General features: G+C 46.6%; 1 protein-coding gene across 3 annotated transcripts in view; it reads right to left on the bottom strand.

Annotated features, from left to right (window-relative positions):
* Positions 1-3,313, bottom strand: part of LOC141059514 (hepatic lectin-like) — a 64,428-nt gene extending 61,115 nt beyond the window's left edge. For all 3 annotated transcript variants that reach the window (XM_073555683.1, XM_073555682.1, XM_073555684.1), the window contains exon 1: positions 3,230-3,313. In XM_073555683.1, coding sequence (XP_073411784.1) covers positions 3,230-3,251 — 22 coding nt within the window. In that variant the 5' untranslated portion in view covers positions 3,252-3,313. The remainder of the gene's footprint in view (positions 1-3,229) is intronic.
* Between the last annotated feature and the right edge of the window lie 16,140 nt (positions 3,314-19,453).

The following is a 19,453-nucleotide window of genomic DNA, read 5'->3' as shown; positions in this document are numbered from 1 at the left end:
TATTTTTCTTCACTTGCAGGTCAGATCGGGGCTTATCTACATTCATTATATCAAAATGACTATCAATCGACATCGATCTGGGGCACCATGCAAAATCTCACCTCATGGGGTATCCTTGATCATGAGGAAGGTGAGAGATCAGTATAAAACTACACTTGTTAATTATCTCAAGGCAGCTGGAACCGCAGTCAGCAAAAAAAACATTGGTAACATTACACCGTAAAGATTTAAAATCCTGCATTGCCTGCAAGGTCCCCCTGCTCAAGAAGTCACGTGTGCAGGGCAGTCTGAAGTTTGCCAATGAACATCTGGATGATTCTATGAGTGATTGAGAAAAGGTGCTGTGGTGAGATGAGACAAAAATTTATCTCTTTGGCTATAACTCAACTCGCCGTGTTTGGAGGAAGAGAAATGCTGCCTCTGACCCAAACAACACCTTCCCCACTGTCAAGCATGGCGGTGGAAATATTATGTTTTGGAAGTGTTACTCTGCTAAGAGCACAGGACTACTTCATCGCATCAAGGAAAGAATGGATGGAGCCATGTACCGTAAAATCCTGAGTGACAACCTCCTTCCCTCCACCAGGACATTAAAAATGGGTCATGGCTGGGTCTTCCAGCAAGACAATGACCCAAAACATACAGCCAAGGCAACAAAGTAGTGGCTCAAAAAGAAGCACATTAAAGTCATGGTGTGGCCTAGCCAGTCTCCAGACCTTAATCTGATAGAAAACTTTTGGAGGGAGTTGAAGCTCCGAGTTGCCAAGTGACAGCCTCAAAATATTAATGATTTAGAGATGATCTGCACAGAGGAGTGGACCAAAACTCCTCCTGACATGTTTTCAAACCTCATCATCAGCTACAAAATGTCCGACTGCTGTTCTTGCCAAGAAGGGTTTTGCCACCAAGTTATAAGTCTTGTTTGCCAGAGGGATCAAATACTTATTTCTCACTGCATAATGCAAATCAATTTATATAATTTATACAATTTGATTTTCTGGATTTTATATTTTATATTCTATCTCTCAATGTTAAAATGAACCTACCCTTAAAATTATAGACTGTTCATGTCTTTGTCAATGGGCAAAGTTACAAAATCAGCAAGGGATGAAATACCATATATACTCGTGTATAAGCGGAGTTTATCAGCACATTTTTGTGTGCTGAAAATGCCCCCTCTCGGCTTATACATGAATCAATTGCCCCAGAGGGCTGGCGGGTGAGGGGGAGTGGCGGAGCAGCGGGTCACAGGAGGCTGGAGCCGGCGGCTGAATATTCATTTCTCTTATAGTGTGCACAGTGACACCCGCAGCCGCCGGCTTCCAGAAGACATCCTACTCACCTTTCTGCGTGCTCTCACTGCACCTTGTTGGTTCGGGTGCCAGCATCATTTCTCGCTGAGTGATCAAGTGACCTGACTCATTAAGGTAATGAATATGCATGCCTCTCCACTCCAATAAGAGTGGAGTGAATATTCATTACCTTAACGAGTGGGGCCATGTGATCACTCAGCAGGAAGAGCTACTGGCGCCGGAATGAGAGGCATCAAGGGTGTGCAGGCAAGGTGAATAGGGTGTTTGCTTTTTTTAATAAGAAACATGCATAGAAGGATAGCGGATAAGGAGCCATGCATACAAGGACAGGGACAGGGGAGCCATGCATACCAGGACAACGACTGGGAAGCCATGCATACAAGGATAGGGGATAAGGAGCCATGCATGCCAGGACAGGGATGAGGGGACAATGCATACCCAGCTTGTCCTCGAGTCAATAAGCTTACCCAGTTTTTCGTGGCAAAATTTGATGCCTCTGCTTATACTCGGGTTGGCTTATATATGCGGCATATACACTCACTGGCCACTTTATTAGGTACACCTGTCCAACTGTGTGTTAAGACTTAATTTCTAATCAGCCAATCACATGGCGGCAACTCAGTGCATTTAGGCATGTAGACATGGTCAAGACAATCTCCTGCAGTTCAAACCGAGCATCAGTATGGGGAAGAAAGGTGATTTGAGTGCCTTTGAACGTGGCATGATTGTTGGTGCCAGAAGGGCTGGTCTGAGTATTTCAGAAACTGCTGATCTACTGGGATTTTCACGCACAACCATCTCTAGGGTTTACAGAGAATGGTCCGAAAAAGAAAAAAAATCCAGTGAGCGGCAGTTCTGTGGCCGGAAATGCCTTGTTGATGCCAGAGGTCAGAGGAGAATGGGCAGACTGGTTCGAGCTGATAGAAAGGCAACAGTGACTCAAATTGCCACCCGTTACAACCAAGGTAGGCAGAAGAGCATCTCTGAACGCACAGTGCGTCGAACTTTGAGGCAGATGGGCTACAGCAGCAGAAGACCACACTGGGTACCACTCCTCTCAGCTAAGAACAGGAAACTGAGGCTACAATTTGCACAAGCTCATCGAAATTGGACAGTAGAAGATTGGAAAAACGTTGCCTGGTCTGATGAGTCTCGATTTCTGCTGCGACATTCGGATGGTAGGGTCAGAATTTGGCGTAAACAACATGAAAGCATGGATCCATCCTGCCTTGTATCAACGGTTCAGGCTGGTGGTGGTGGTGTCATGGTGTGGGGAATTTTTTCTTGGCACTCTTTGGGCCCCTTGGTACCAATTGAGCATCGTTGCAACGCCACAGCCTACCTGAGTATTGTTGCTGACCATGTCCATCCCTTTATGACCACAATGTACCCAACATCTGATGGCTACTTTCAGCAGGATAATGCGCCATGTCATAAAGCTCGAATCATCTCAGATTGGTTTCTTGAACATGACAATGAGTTCACTGTACTCAAATGGCCTCCTCAGTCACCAGATCTCAATCCAATAGAGCATCTTTGGGATGTGGTGGAACGGGAGATTCGCATCAGGGATGTGCAGCCGACAAATCTGCGCCAACTGTGTGATGCCATCATGTCAATATGGTCCAAAATCTCTGAGGAATGCTTCCAGCACCTTGTTGAATCTCTGCCACGAAGAATTGAGGCAGTTCTGAAGGCAAAAGGGGGTCCAACCCCTTACTAGCATGGTGTACCTAATAAAGTGGCCAGTGAGTGTATATGTGGTACTTATTTCCCCGACTATATAAAATAATTCCTCTTGTAGGGTAAATGCCATAAATAATTTTAGAAACATAATTGGTGCAAAAATAAATGTGGTAAATGTGATTACTCTCTACATGTATATCATGATGAGGGTGAGGAAATAATAGCCATACCTGATCTCAGCTTGTCCATCATCCCTTCTTGCTGCTCTCTGTTCTCCGAGACTCCGAGTCATGTATCTCAATAAAATGCTGACTACAGGCATTTACTGCTTTTATACTACAAGGAAATTGAATCAATAGGAAGTGATGAGGTACAAAGAATTTGCTGGAACACGAGAAAATAACTTTTTTTTACTTTTCATTGGAAGTCACATATTTTCATAAAACCTGCAAGACTGGCCGATTTCTGGCCAACAGTATTTTATCTGGACCTGCATTGAATTTCTCATTGCTGTGCAGTGTGTACTGTCACTATCACATGATTCATCTGAAAGCGTTACTCCTATCTTTATAAGTGGGTTTTCTCCTATAGTGCTTGTAAATACCAGCAATTCTGCCATTTTCTGTTTATTATAATTTTCAACTTCTTGAGATTTTTTCTTTTGCTTAAACCTTGTTGCTTTGGAGACTTTTACATGGAGAGTGTAGGTAACATGTTTGTGTGTGTACCGTGGAGTATGTGTAACATATGTAAGAGGAGGAAGCAGTTCGTCTGATGCAGTGAGTAACCGGATACAGAGAAAGGGTTAACAAGTGTTACTAACAATTGATAACAGCAATACTCCTTGCAGGGAGGCAATAAAAAGGGTAACAAGAGTATGCAAAATAAACAGTAGACTTATCGGTTCAAGTTCTGGCAGGGGGAAGGCTGGAATATCTCCCGGCGGCGTCACAAATGGTACACAAAGTCTCTGGCTCTGTTCTGTTCCGCAGGAAGGAATAGCACTGCTTCCCGACAGTATTGAAGGATTCAGTCCTCTTTGTCTTTGATCTGCTGTATCGTGGAAGCAATCCTCTGGATGAATGTCCCAGGAATGGTGCCGGGCATGGGTCGCAAGCATGTGCACTAGCCACAACGGTCTGCAGTCTCTCGGAGTAGTCTCCAGGCTGTGGCAATGGTATCCCGGGCGAAGCAACAGTATTCGATGGTCGGCTCGCAGACGGTAGCTCAATAAATTCAGAGGTGATCACTAAGTCAGTACATGGAGGTCTGTAAGCAGGGGTGTCATCAGTGGGAGCTGCGGAGAGTGAGTCAATCGTCTCCTGTCATCTTCCTGACAAGTCTGCTCTGTTCCCGCGCTCAGGCCTCCTTAAGTACCCCACACCCCCAGCTGTCTGACTGGATGGTTTCTCCCTCCCAGTGTGAGTGGCAAAAGGTCACCCAAAGGCAGTGTGAAAGACTGGTGAAAAGCATGCCAAGCTGTGATTAAAAATCATGATTATTCCACAAAATAATGATTTCTGAACTCTTCCTGCGTTAAAACATTAGTATTGTTGTTTCTAAATAATTATGAACTTGTTTTCTGGTGGGCACTGTACTAAGGAGAGTGCCACTGACTGTGGTGCCTTTCCTCCTCTCCCCTTCCCCTTATGGGTTATGGAGTTTGCCCACCCATATCTTGGTGGGGCGGGATTTGAAATTATGGGGCCAATGGGATCAGGAAAGGGTTAGCACAGCCCCTTCCTGTAGGTATAAATCATCATTTCTGAGGCCGCCCTCCCTCTTTCCTCTGGATATCGTAATCCTGGAAGTGCTTGTCACAAGCACTGTCTGGCAGTATGGCAGATCCACTTATTGAGGCTCTGCGCTTGCAGGTACAGCAGGAGGGGGAGCCCTGGCTGCATAGCTTAGTAGCAGGGATCGGTGCTCACCTGGTGGCCTTGTAGGTTCCCACTTCCTTAGGGGTTCTCGGCCCTGTCATGGCTTCCTCGCACTCTGGTCCGGCCACCGCCGAGGTGGTACATCAGGAACAGCCGGCGGCGGTGGGGCTGCAGGGAGGTAGGTGGTCTGCGCATTGATCCTGCCCTCCCTTGCGGCTGCGTGACGCCTCACCGGTATCGGCCAGGGTTTCACGGCAGCGCGCGGCGAGGCGGAAGTCCCCGCCCCCGACTTCCAGTCAGGTGGCTCTGAGCGCGCGGCAGGGTCTGCACGTGGGAGTGGAGCACGCCGGTCCATTGCGTCGCCTCTGTGGGGGGATAGGCAGACTGTGGGTTCAGCACAGGTGCCCAGTATAACGGCGGTTGTGGGGAGGGATTTGGGTCCGGCTCCGGGAAGGGTTAACCCCATCGGTACAGTGTGGATCATTATGGGTGGCAGGCACAGCTCGTCTTCCTCTGGATCAGCAGAGGAGCAGAGCACTGAGCAGCCCATTGGGTCCAGGGCGGGGGAGCAGACTCAGGCCATTGCATCACAGGCACATGTTGCAGGGGCCGTTCAGCCATCCTCACCCTCTGCAGAGTTGGTCACACCAAGTACTATGGTGCTTGCTTCTGCCCCATACGTATAGGGGGATTTTGTCCAGAGCCCGGCTCCGGTTACTGCCATAGATGTTGGTAGCAGGGAAGCTTCCATGTCTGCTGCTGTAGATGATTACCACACGAGGGGGAGGTGGGCCAGGTATAGACACCAGAGATCCTCCTCCTCTTCTTCCTATTCTTCATCCCCGCAGTCACATCATCACGGGCACCACGCATTGCAGCGGCGGCATAAGAGATCTAGGCACTCGGCCACAGAGCTTCCTCTCGTGGTCATCACCGTCCCCGGTCCTCTAGACATGGCTCTCCATCTTCGGTGTCAGAGGTGTCCAGCGCATCTGTGAGTCCCGAGCATGCCCATGGTCCTCCACCCGAATGTCGAGAGTCGAGGACTCGATCAAGGACTTCCAGCCTGGTTGCGCTGAGCGCACCTCCCGAGGCTACAAGTCACCGCATCAACATACAGGCGGGTTATCTGGGAGCCGGAGTTCCTCCACCTCTGGGAGTCCCTCCTCCAGCGGTGAATCCAGGTGAGTGTTCCCTGTCGGGTTCTCTAAACGTGGATAGCGCAGCTATGATATCTGTGTTGAGAGCGTTGATGGGGCAATTGCCCCCCACAGCTGGTATGGTAAAGGAGGGTAATAAGGATGATTATCGGGGGTGTACAAGGATACCATGTTTTGTGTGGTCAGTGCGCTAGGGTCGCACATAGATGAAGATACTAAAAAGAAGATTTGGAACAATGATTACATAGATATTTGGTCGTTGATTTCGGTGCATCAGCACACCGTGGACAAGGAAAGGAGGCCTGTTGAGAGGTTTTCGGAGAAAGTGCGCCAGAAGGTGGCAAAAACTATGAATAATTGGTTGCAAGCTTTTGCTGCACTGGGTTGCATTATGGGGCAGAAGCACCCGGGCCGCTGCTCCGAGTTGTTCATCTACCAGGATATGATTTACAACTCATACAAGGCTCATGGGGGTCAGCGTGGTGGAGGTATGATGAGGAATTCAGGAGGCGGTTAGCTCTCCTCCCGGAAATTGGTTGTGGGGTAAAGGCGACCGAGGTTTGGTTGCACCTTATGTTGACACAAAAGCAATACCCCTTTCCATCAGCGGCTGCTGGACAAGGCTCAACAGGTTCCAGTTCAGTGGTCGTGCGGAGACCCCGTACCTGTTGGATGTTCAATGAGGGACACTGTCGGTTTTACGGCCTCTGCAAATTCAGGCATGAGTGTTCGGCATGTGGAGGCTCCCACCCGGTGTCTAGGTGTTCCCGCCCCGTGGGAAAGCTGCCAGCCAAGCAGCAGCAAACTGAGAGGAAGGACACCGGTGAACGTGGTCGCGATGGGACCGTGGTTAGACCGGTATCCTAACAAGGAGGCAGCAGGTCAGCTGCGTTTTGGGTTTTCAGAAGGTTTTTTCATCCCGTTTAAATTGCATAGGTCCCCTGGATTTTCGTCAAATTTGAAATCTGCTCGTGAACATGCGGATGTTCTTCTGGCAAAAGTACAGAAGGAGGTAGCACTTGGTATGATGGCCGGTCCATTTTTATTCCCGCCTTTTCAGGATTTCAGAGTATCACCTATGGGAGTTGTTCCGAAGAAAGACCCGGGTTCCTTTCGCTTGATTCACCATTTATCGCACCCAAAAGGGTTTTCGGTGAATGATGGTATTTCGCCCGATGATGCGTCAGTATCTTACACATCTTTCGACAGGGCTGTGGCTTTGATCAGGAGCGCGGGGGAAGGGGCCTGGTTAGAGAAGTCTGATATTGATTCGGCTTTTCATTTGCTGCCGGTGCATCCGAATTGTTTTCATTTGTTGGGTTGTCAGGTAGACCGGGAGTTTTATTTTGACATGTGTCTCCCCATGGGATGTTCCATTTCTTGCTATTATTTTGAACTTTTTAGTTCCTTTTTGGAGTGGGTGGTGAGATGGGAAGTGGGAAGCAGGTTCGTCACTCACTACCTGAATGATTTCCTTTGTGTTGGCCCAAATAACTCAGATGTATGTACCAGGTTGCTTTCAACGTTCACATCAGTTGCGCAAAAATTTGGTGTGCCTTTGTCACCAGAGAAGACCATTGGTCCGGTTCAAACTTTGTCGTTTCTAGGCATCGAAATTGATACTGTAGCAATGGTGTATCGCTTACCTGGCTAAAAGATTCAAAAATTGGTCTCGTTGATTGAGGGTTTCATGTCAGTTCGGAAGGTTACCCTTTTGCAGATGCAATCATTGTCTGGTTTGTTGGTCTTTGCGAATAGAGTCATGCCGGTAGGTAGGGTGTTCTCATGACGGCTGTCGTTGGCTACGAAAGGCGCGTCCAGCCCACACCACAGGGTGCGGATCACAATGGCCATGAAGGCGGATTTGGAGGTGTGGCTTTCGTTTTTGCAAACATTTAACGGTCACACTTGCTTTATGCTGCCGTGCCGGACGGCACAGGACTTGAATTTGTTTTCGGTAGGGGATGGAGCTGTGGGTTTCGTGATGGGCTTTGGGAATCGACGGTGGCGGGAGAATTGGCCGGAGTTTTGGTTTAAATCGGGTTGGGGTCATAACAGGACCTTATGCAAGATTTTTCCGATTGTCATCTCGATTGAGTTATGGGGTGATTTGCTGCGCAATCAGAAAATTCATTTGCAGACTGTTAATCAGGGTGTGTCTCGCTGTGTCAATCACATGTCGTCCAGGTCTCTGCTGGTGTTGGGCCTTCTGCGTAGACTGGCTTTGCTATGTTTGAAGTTCAACATTTGGCTTCGGGCTGAACTTGTACAAGACCCTGTTAGTTTGGCGTCTAATTTTTCTGATTTGCAGGCTTCCACAGATCCTTGTCCCAATGCCCTTCCGGAGGTTTTCAGCTGCCCGCCGCTTTTGTGGGATGTGGTCGGCAGCAGTTGATGTCTCTTGTCCGTTCCTCTGTGTCCCAGTCGATGTGGCAAGCATATGGTAAGGCATGGACGGAATGGTGCCAGTTGGCGGGTCACAGACCGGTTCAGGTGTGCGAGAATTCGAGATTGCAAGTTACGATTGAGTACTTATGTCAGCAGAATAGTAAGGGTTTATCGGGTACATCAGCACAGCAGCGCTTGTCAGGTGTTGCTTTTCATTTTCAGTTAATAGGATGGACTGATGTCACAAAATTTTTTATTGTTAGGCAGGCTATGAAGGGTTGGAGGAGGGTCCAGCCCAGTGATGAGTGTCGGCGTCCGGTGTCACTAGCTCTCCTTAGTCGACTCATAGCTATTGCAGATACGGTGTGCAGTTCCACGTTTGAAGCAGCTCTTGTGTCCGCTGCTTTTGGGTTAGCTTTTTTGGGGCTCTAAGGGTTGGTGAATTGGTTCCGCGCTCAAATCTCGGTTTGGGGTGTGGTTTGCTGTTTGAGGACGTGGTTTTTCGAAGGGGTCGGTGGGTGTGAGCGTACATAAATCGAAGACTGATCCTTTGGGTCGGGGTTCCTGGGTTTTTCTGCATGCTTCCAAATCCTCGATGTGTCCAGTCGCTTTGCTTACGGCGTATGCGGCTATTAGAAGAGGGGGTACTTTTTTCTTCACGCATGCAGATGCTTTACCTTTAACCAGGTATCAATTTCAGGCTGTGTTTAATAAATGTTTGATGGGGGTAGGAGTTCCAGCCGGTGATTATGGCACTCCTTCATTCCGCATTGGGGCCGCTACGGCGGCGGCTAGGGAGGGTCTTCCTGATGCTGAAGTTCAGAGGATAGGGAGGTGGAGATCAGTGTGTTTTGCTCACTACATTTGTCCAGATTTGTTATATTAATGATTTATTTTCCCACAGATGCCGTTAGACCGACTGTCTGGTTGCTTGGACATTCTTACATTTTTTGGGCTGCATAACAGGCCGAGTGTCGCCCAGGTGGAAGGCACCTTGGATTTCGTGACGTGGCTTTCCTGTGGAGAGGCATTAGGGGCTTGCAATTCCTGCAAGTTTTACCAGAGGTTGTATCGATTGCAAGAGGAGCCCGGGGGGCCGATAATTTTGGTCTTACACGTGGGGAGAAACGATCTGTGCTCGCACAAGGTGGCGGAGCTTTTAACTATGATGCGGGCTGATATGGAACGCTTTCATAGCTTTTTTTCGGAATTGGTGCTAGGTTGGTCTGAGATTGTCCCGAGGGCGGTGTGGCAAGGGGCTAGAGATGGAATGGCCGTCGAACGCACAAGGAGGTCGATTAATGCCCGTATCTCTAAGTTTGTGTGCGAGAGGTTTGGTGTGGTCATTTGAGACAGACAACTGGAGGGGGATAATAGTGCTCTTCTATGGCCTGACGGTGTGCATTTAAATGATATCGGGCTTGATATCTTCTTATCCGGTCTACAGGATGGTGTAGAGCAAGCTTTGCTATTGATGGGTAGGTGTTGTGAGTTCATTTTCCCCTTCATTACTGAGGCCCGAGGAACTCCCTCTTCTGGTAAAGAAAGGTAGTGAGCCTGATTATCAAACACCTGAGGCTGATGATGATGACTGGCTGAGTGGAGTTACTGACTGGATATAAGGCTGCCGACGCCCTTCTGCCCTGCGGGTGATTTCTCTGTGGGATCCTTGGAGACTAGTCTGAATTCCTGCTCCTCTAAAGCTAAGTTTGCTGCCCGGCCTTTTGCATTGGTGCTTTGACTTTGTTTTGCTTTGTTTTTCTGGATTTCTGCCATTCCCTGCTGGGGTGTGCTGAATTCCTTTAGCTCTGTCTTCTGAAAATACCTGAGTGCTGATTTAGTTTTTGAAGCCTAGCTGCTTCAGGGCCTTTTTCATATCAGCTTGTTGGCTTATGTCTTTGATAGGGTTTTGGCAGATTGCAGACAGCAGCCTTCCTGTCCTTTCCTATCTAGCTAGTTTTGGGCCCCGTCTTTGCTCAGTCTATCTTTCTGTCTGTGTTAGTGTTTTCATCTTGCTTCACCGTCATTATATGTTGGGGGCTGCCTATTGCTTTGGGGTCTGCTCTGGGGCAGTTTAGATTTCCCCTTTCTTGCTTTAGGCCTATTTAATTCTCCGGCTGTGATCGAGGGGTCTAGGGCATCGTAGGAACCCCCCACGGCTACTGCTAGTTGTGTTGATAGGTTCAGGGGTCTGCAATCTGATAGTTGCCAACTTCTCTGGTTTTCTGGACTTAGCTTGTATTTCTGCTTTTGCCTCCTACAGTGACTCATTCATAACAGAATCACCCGCCATACCGCAGATCCTAGGGTACTCAATAGCAGGAAAGAATTGTAAAAAAAAAAAAAAGTGTGTATATTTTTTCCTCTATATCTCTGAGGCCATAGGGGGAATTTTTTTTTTTCTCTCAATGGAGATAAAGCAATTGTCTGATCGTGTGGAGCAGCTCGCTGCGGAAGTGCGGGGAATTTCCGCCTACCTTGGTCATTCACATGCTGCTGAACCAAAGATTCCTACACCTGATGTATTTTTTGGGGATCGGTCTAAATTTTTGAATTTCAAAAATAATTGTTAATTATTTCTTGCCTTGAAGCCTAACTCGTCAGGGAGCTGAAGTGTGAGGAATTTCCGCCTATCTGGCTCATTCACACGCTGCTGAACCAAAAATCCCCACTCCTGATGTGTTTTTTGGGGATCGGTCTAAATTTTTGAATTTTAGGAATAATTGTAAATTATTTCTTGCCTTGAAGCCTAACTCATCGGGGAACTCTGCGCAGCAGGTTAAAATTGTCATCTCTTTGCTGCGTGGCGATCCCCAGGATTGGGCGTTTTCTTTGAAACCAGATGATCCTATTCTGACTAATGTGAATGCATTTTTTCAGGCCTTGGGGTTGTTGTATGACGAACCTAATGCCATTGATCAGGCTGAAAAGACCCTGCTGGCATTGAACCAGGGTCGTGATTCTGCAGAATTGTACTGTCAAAAATTCCGAAAGTGGGCAGTGCTTACTACCTGGAATGATAATGCCTTGGCTGCTCTCTTTCGGAAGGGGTTGTCAGAAGCCGTAAAAGATACTATGGTGGGATTTCCTGTTCCCTCTGGTCTTGACGATTCTATGTCATTAGCCATTCAGGTTGATTGGCGTTTGCGCGAACGCAAAGCTGCACGAGAGGTGTTGCCACCTGTTGAACAAATGTCTGAACCTATGCAATGTGATAGAGTTTTTTCCAGAGAGCAGCATCAGGAGTTCAGAAGGCGTAATAAGTTGTGTTTTTTCTGTGGAGATGCCTCGCATATTATTTCTGTCTGTCCTAAACGAGAGAAATGCTTTGCACACACGTTTTCTGTTGGGGGTGTTCAACCTAAGTTTCTTCTGGCTATTACTCTGATCTGCTCCCTGTCCACATTTTCCGCCAAGGCTTTTGTGGATTCGGGAGCAGCTCTAAACCTAATGGACTTGGATTTTGCTAAACGTTGTGGATTTCCGATGACACCTCTGCAGACGCCTATCCCTTTGAGGGGGATTGATGCTACTCCTTTGGCTAAAAATAAACCTCAGTTTTGGACCCAGGTGGTGATGCGGGTCCCCCAGACCATCAAGAAAATTGCAGATTTTTGGTGTTGCATAATCTGCATGATACTATTGTTCTGGGGTTTCACTGGTTACAAATTCATAATCCAGTTTTGGATTGGAAATCTGTGTCTGTGGTGAGTTGGGGTTGTCGGTGTGCCTTTAGTGAGGCTCCGGTGTTTTCCACCTCTCCTCAGTCGCATGATGTTCCTGATTATTTGGCGGACTTTTATGATGTATTTAGTGAGAATGAGTCTGCGTCTCTGCCTCCTCATAGGAGTTATGACTGTGCAATTGAACTGAGCCCGGGGTGTAAATTTCCCAAGGGTCGGCTCTTCAATTTATCTGTACCCGAGCACGAGGCTATGCGATCCTATATTAAGGAGGCGTTGGAGAAGGGTCATATTAGACCATCCTCGTCACCCTTAGGTGCCGGGTTTTTTTTTGTAGCCAAAAAGGATGGATCATTAAGACCTTGTATTGATTATCATGCCCTCAACAAAGTTACTGTTAAATATCAGTATCCGTTACCCCTGATTTCTGATCTATTCTCCAGAGTTAAAGGTGCTTGCTGGTTTACCAAGCTTGACCTCAGGGGGGCGTATAATCTTATTCGCATTAAGCATGGGGATGAATGGAAGACGGCGTTTAATACACCGGAGGGACATTTTGAGTACCTGGTGATGCCTTTTGGGCTCACTAATGCCCCTTCTGTCTTCCAGTGCTTCATGAACGATATTTTCCGAGATTTTGTCGATAAATTTTTGATTATCTATCTGGATGATATTTTGATCTTCTCCAAGGATTGGGATTCTCATATGGAACATATTCGGACTGTGTTCCGGATCTTGAGGGAGAATTCCCTGTATGTCAAAGGATCTAAATGCCTTTTTGGAGTACAGAGTATTTCTTTTTTGGGATTTATTTTGTCCCCGTCAACTATTGAAATGGACCCGGCCAAGGTACAGGCCATTTACGATTGGGTTCAGCCCACTTCTTTGAAGGCCCTCCAGAAATTTTTGGGTTTCGCTAATTTTTATCGGAAATTTATAGCAAAATTTTCTAGTATTGCCAAGCCATTGACTGATTTGACTAAGAAGGGTGCTGATGTGTTAAATTGGTCTCCGGAGGCGGTTTCTTCCTTTCAGGAGCTGAAGCGAAGATTCACCTCCGCCCCGGTTTTGCGGCAACCTGATGTCTCACTTCCATTCCAGGTAGAGGTGGATACTTCTGAGATTGGTGCAGGAGCTGTTTTGTCCCAAAAGGATCCTGTAACATCTAAAATGAATCCCTGTGCTTTCTTTTCCCGAAAGTTCTCTCCATCTGAACGTAACAATGATGTGGGGAATAGGGAACTGTTGGCCATGAAATGGGCATTTGAGGAGTGGAGACATTGGTTGGAGGGAACTAAGCATCAAGTCGTGGTCCTCACTGACCACAAGAATTTGATTTACCTAGAGTCGGCTAAGCGCTTGAACCCTAGACAGGCTAGGTGGGCCTTGTTTTTTACACGTTTTGATTTTGTGGTTTCTTTTCTTCCTGGAACGAAGAATGTCAAGGCAGACGCCCTCTCTAGGAGCTTCTTTGCTGATTCTCCTGTGGTGACCAAGCCTGCTACCATCTTAGGCGAAGGGGTACTTCTTTCTGCCATCTCGCCCGATTTGAGACGTGCTCTGGTAGAGTTCCAGGAGGACAAACCTGAGCGTTGTCCCAGTGGAAAGTTGTATGTTCCTGACCAGTGGAAGAAGAGAGTGATGTCTGAAGTTCATTGCTCTGCTTTGGCTGGTCAGCCAGGTATTTTTGGTACTAGAGATCTGGTGAGTCGGTTTTTTTGGTGGCCCTCCTTGTCTCGTGATGTCAGGAATTTTGTGCAGTCCTGTGGGACGTGCTCCCGGTCTAAATCGTGTTCTCGCTCTAGTGGGTTGTTGATGCCTTTGCCTGTCCCCAAGAGGCCATGGACCCATATTTCAATGGATTTCATCTCTGATATGCCTGTCTCTCAAAGGATGACTGTTATTTGGGTGATTTGTGATAGGTTCTCTAAGATGGTTCATCTTGTACCACTCCCTAAGTTGCCGTCTTCCTCTGAGTTGGTGCCCCTGTTTTTACAACAGGTGGTTCGTTTGCACGGGATTCCTGAGAACATTGTATCTGACAGAGGAGTCCAGTTTGTGTCTAGATTTTGGAGAACTTTCTGTTCCAGGCTGGGAATTCAGTTGTCCTTCTCCTCTGCTTTTCACCCTCAGACCAATTGTCAGACAGAGAGAACAAACCAGACCTTGGAGTCATATTTGAGATGTTTTATTTCTGCTGATCAGGATGATTGGGTTTCATTTTTGCCCTTGGCAGAATTTGCTTTAAATAATAGAGCTAGTTCTGCCACTTTGATGTCACCTTTTTTTGTAACTTTGGGTTTCATCCTCGATTTTCTTCAGGACAGGTGGAGCCCTCTGCCTGCCCAGGTGTTGACACTGTGGTGGAGAGAATGCACCAGATCTGGGACCAAGTGGTGGATAAGTTATCTCTCTCCCAGGAAAAAGCCCAGCGGTTTTCCAACAGACATAGGACCATTGGTCCCCAGTTTAAGGTTGGTGATATGGTGTGGTTATCATCAAAAAATATTGCTATGAAGGTGGCTTCTCCTAAGTTTAAGCCTAGATTTATTGGACCTTACAAGATTGTGGAGATTATTAATCCGGTCTCTTTTCGTTTGGCTCTTCCTGTCACATTTAAAATCCATAATGTGTTCCATAAATCTTTATTGAAGAGGTTTGTTGAACCTGTTGTTCCGGGGGTGGCACCTCCAGACCCTGTATTGGTTGAAGGTAACATGGAATATGAGGTAGAGAAAGTACTGGATTCCTGTCTGGCTAGACGGAGACTCCAGTATTTGGTTAAGTGGAAGGGTTATGGTCAGGAGGATAATTCCTGGGTCTCTGCCTCTGATATTCATGCCAAAAGATTGGTGCGTGCCTTTCATCGGGCTCACCCTGATTGCCCTGGTGGCGTAGTTGAGGGTTCGGTGACCCCTCCTCAAGGGGGAGGTACTGTTGTGAGTTCATTTTCCCCTTCATTACTGAGGCCCGAGGAACTCCCTCTTCTGGTAAAGAAAGGTAGTGAGCCTGATTATCAAACACCTGAGGCTGATGATGATGACTGGCTGAGTGGAGTTACTGACTGGATATAAGGCTGCCGACGCCTTTCTGCCCTGCGGGTGATTTCTCTGTGGGATCCTTGGAGACCAGTCTGAATTTCTGCTCCTCTAAAGCTAAGTTTGGTGCTCGGCCTTTTGCATTGGTGCTTTGACTTTGTTTTGCTTTGTTTTTCTGGATTCCTGCCATTCCCTGCTGTGGTGTGCTGAATTCCTTTAGCTCTGTCTTCTGAAAATACCTGAGTGCTGATTTAGTTTTTGAAGCCTAGCTGCTTCAGGGCCTTTTTCATATCAGCTTGTTGGCTTATGTCTTTGATAGGGTTTTGGCAGATTGCAGACAGCAGCCTTCCTGTCCTTTCCTATCTAGGTATTTTTGGGCCCCGTCTTTGCTCAGTCTATCTTTCTGTCTGTGTTAGTGTTTTCATCTTGCTTCACCGTCATTATATATTGGGGGCTGCCTATTGCTTTGGGGTCTGCTCTGGGGCAGTTTAGATTTCCCCTTTCTTGCTTTAGGCCTATTTAATTCTCCGGCTGTGATCGAGGGGCCTAGGGCATCGTAGGAACCCCCCACGGCTACTGCTAGTTGTGTTGATAGGTTCAGGGGTCTGCAATCTGATAGTTGCCAACTTCTCTGGTTTTCTGGACTTAGCTTGTATTTCTGCTTTTGCCTCCTACGGTGACTCATTCATAACAGGTAGGGGTCAGAGTCCTGTTTGAAAACAGGATCCTCTGTGGCGGTGAAAGAAGGAATGGCACAAAGTTACGGCTTGCTGGCTGACTTGCCTGCAAATACGGAGCAGGGCATATGGCGGCGAGCGCGTTTTAAGAAAAGTTAAGTGCCTCTAAAATGGTTGTTTAAGAAAGCATTCAATAAAGCTGTGACCGACCTTTACCCATCATTTTGGTTTCTGAATCCGATTTGTTATGGTTAGGTGGGGCAGAGGAAATGCACCATGGGGGTTTTTAACCCTGGGTCACCACAGTCTGGTGGGCACTGTACTGAGTAAGGAGAGTGCCACTGACTGTGGTGCCTTTCCTCCCCTCCCATTCCCCTTATGGGTTATGGAGTTTGCCCACCCATGTCTTGGTGGGGCGGGGATTTGAAATTATGGGGCCAATGGGATCAGGAAGGGGTTAGCACAGCCCCTTCCTGTAGGTATAAATCATCAGTTCTGAGGCCGCCCTCCCTCTTTCCTCCGGATATCGTAATCCTGGAAGTGCTTGCCCCACCCTCCCTTTTGTTATGCATGTCTATTAATGTTTATTATGTTCTGTTTATTGTAGTTTTCAAGTCACAGCGGTGAAAGAAGGAATGGCACAAAGTTACGGCTTGCTGGCCGACTTGCCTGCGAATATGGAGCAGGGTATTTGGCGGCGAGCGCGTTTTAAGAAAAGTTAAGTACCTCTAAAATGGTTGTTTAAGAAAGCATTCAATAAAGCTGTGACCGACCTTCACCCATCATTTTGGTTTCTGAGTCTGATTTGTTATGGTTAGGTGGGGCAGAGGAAATGCGCCGTGGGGGGTTTTAACCCTGGGTCACCACAGTCTTGGCATTAGTTGAGGTCTGCAAACACTGAATTTTTTTTGTTATTTTCACCATTTCTCATTTTCTGAAAATAAATACAAAATTTAGTGCTTGAAAATTCGGCGACATGTTGTCAGTAGTTTATAGAATATAAGAGCAATTTACATTTTACTCAAAAATATACCTATAAAGAGAAAAATCAGACAAACTGAAAATTTTGCAGTGATCTCTTAATTTTTGCCAGAGCTGTATATGTGCAGCATGAAGTATGTATAATGTGCAGTATGTGTGTATGTATAGCATGGAATGTGTGTAACATACATTGTGCCTGTAGCATGGAGTTTGTATAACATGTAGTGTCTATGTGTGTGTGTGTTACATGAAGTGTGTGCAAAGTGCATGATGTGAATATAGCATGGAGAGTGAGTAGCATGCATTATGTGTATGTGTAGCATGGAATGTGTGTAACGTGCAGTGTGTGTAGCATGGAGTGTGTTTAACATGCATTGTGTCTGTGTGTATAGCATGCTCGATGTGAATTTTGCATGGAGTGTGTGTAACATGCATTATGTGTAACATGGAGTGTGTAACGTGCAGTATGTGTGTGCAGCATGGAGTGTGTGTAACATGCATTGTGTCTGTGTAGTAGCATGGAGTGTGTGTAACGGTAATGTAGCATGGAATGTGTGTAACATGCATTGTGTGTGTAGCATGGAGTATGTGTAGAATTGAGTGTGTATAACATGCATAGTATATGAGTATGTGTGTAGCATGAAGTGTGTATAACGTGCAGTGTGTGTGTAATATAAATTTTGTGTGTAGAATAGTGATGAGTGAGCACTAAAATCCTCGGGTGCTTAGTATTCAAATCAAGCAGGTCTAGTGTAACTAGTATAATGCAAATCAATGGGAAATTCAAGCATTTTTCCTGAAGACCCTTGGGGTTTGGGGGGGACATGAAAATCAATGAAATGGATGGAAACAACGCTCAAATGGAATGGGGCATGGGGAAGAAGCCAAGACGAAGGAGCAGCGCTCAAACTCACAAAGCCTATGCAGACAATGCAAGAAATGCCAAAAATTTGAAGGAATAAGGACTCTGACACACCATGTATTAAAGGGAATCTGTCACCCTTTTTTCGAATATGAGCTGCCGGCACTGCTATCAGGGGCTTATCTACAGCATTCTGTAATGCTGTAGATAAGCCCCCGATGTACCCTGAAAGATAAGAATCCTGCTCATGTAGGTATTATTCACATGATCAGGTTTAAATACATTAGATAGGACTGCTCCGAGAAGGGTATACCGTGACGTGGTGGAGTGGCTTTGTATACATTTTTTTGCAAAAAAAGTATAAACTAAATACCCTGTTATTGTTATCACCTTTTACTGGCACTTGCTACTTACTGTTACAATTTTTTTGCAACAGAGTATTCATGCACGTTTGTCATACCGTGTGTTTTTTCTGTGTCTCAGTCTTTGGGTGGTGTGAACATTGTCTTACTGACCTGGTCATTTTTGTGCATGTCCCATGTGTTTTTGATTTATTGATTTCTTGCTCATGCAAGCTTTGGGAGATTCCCGCCTCTCTCTTGTGGGACATGCACATAAAGAGCCATTTTGCCCAGCGTGCCCATACCGGGCAACACCTTTCTGAATCCTGCTCATGTAGGTATTATTCACATGATCAGGTTTAAATACATTAGATAGGACTGCTCCGAGAAGGGTATACCGTGACGTGGTGGAGTGGCTTCGTATACATTTTTTGCAAAAAACGTATCAACTAAATACCCTGTTTTTGTTATCATCTTTTACTGGCACTTGCTGCTTACTGTTACATATATTTTTTAACAGAGTATTCATGCACGTTTGTCCTACCGTGTGTTTTTACTGTGTCGAAACCCCCGATATACCCTGAAAGATAAGAAAAAAGAGTTTAAAGAGATTATACTCACCCAGGGGCATTCTGGTTCCAGTTCAGGTCCGGAGGGAGTCGCGGCAGGTCCGGCACCTCTCATCTTGCAGCAATGACGTCCTCTTTATTCCTGCCCGTAGCAGCTCTGGCGGAGGCGCACTGCTCTGCCCTGTTGAGGGCAGAGCAGAATACTGCAGTGCGCAGGTGCCAGACCTCTCCTGGCGCCTGCACACTGCAGGACTCTGCTCTGCCCTCAACAGGGCAGAACAGTGCACCTGCGCAGGAGCCACAACAGAAAGGAAAGAAGAGGACGGCATTGTATGTAGATGGGAGGTGCTGGACCGGACGGCGACACCCAGAATGCTGCAGATAAGCCCCTGATGGTGGTGCCAGCAGCTCATATTCGAAAAAAGGGGTGACAGATTCCCTTTAAACATAAAGGAGGGCTTCATACACATTCTGTTACAATTGTTAGGTAGTGGGACCCTTATACTCATATAGCCTATGCACTAAGTGCAAAGCTGCCAAAAATTAGGAGGGACTGCAATACACACTGGAAGACACTTAGAGGAGGGTCTCAGAAAACATTTTTTTCCATTTTTAAGGAGTGGGACACAAAGACTGGAAAAGACTATGCACTAAGTGAAAGGGCTGAAAAACATTTACATGTGGGGAGCAAACATGTGTATATATATATACAGTGGGGAAAAAAAGTATTTAGTCAGTCAGCAATAGTGCAAGTTCCACCACTTAAAAAGATGAGAGGCGTCTGTAATTTACATCATAGGTAGACCTCAACTATGGGAGACAAACTGAGAAAAAAAATCCAGAAAATCACATTGTCTGTTTTTTTTTTATTTTAT

The sequence above is a fragment of the Dendrobates tinctorius genome, unplaced genomic scaffold, assembly GCF_039654945.1.
Source record: "Dendrobates tinctorius isolate UK_male_01 unplaced genomic scaffold, ASM3965494v1 ptg000228l, whole genome shotgun sequence".
Taxonomy (NCBI): Eukaryota; Metazoa; Chordata; class Amphibia; order Anura; family Dendrobatidae; genus Dendrobates; species Dendrobates tinctorius.
Note: the sequence above shows the minus strand (reverse complement) of the source record. Positions and strands in the feature narration are given on the sequence as shown.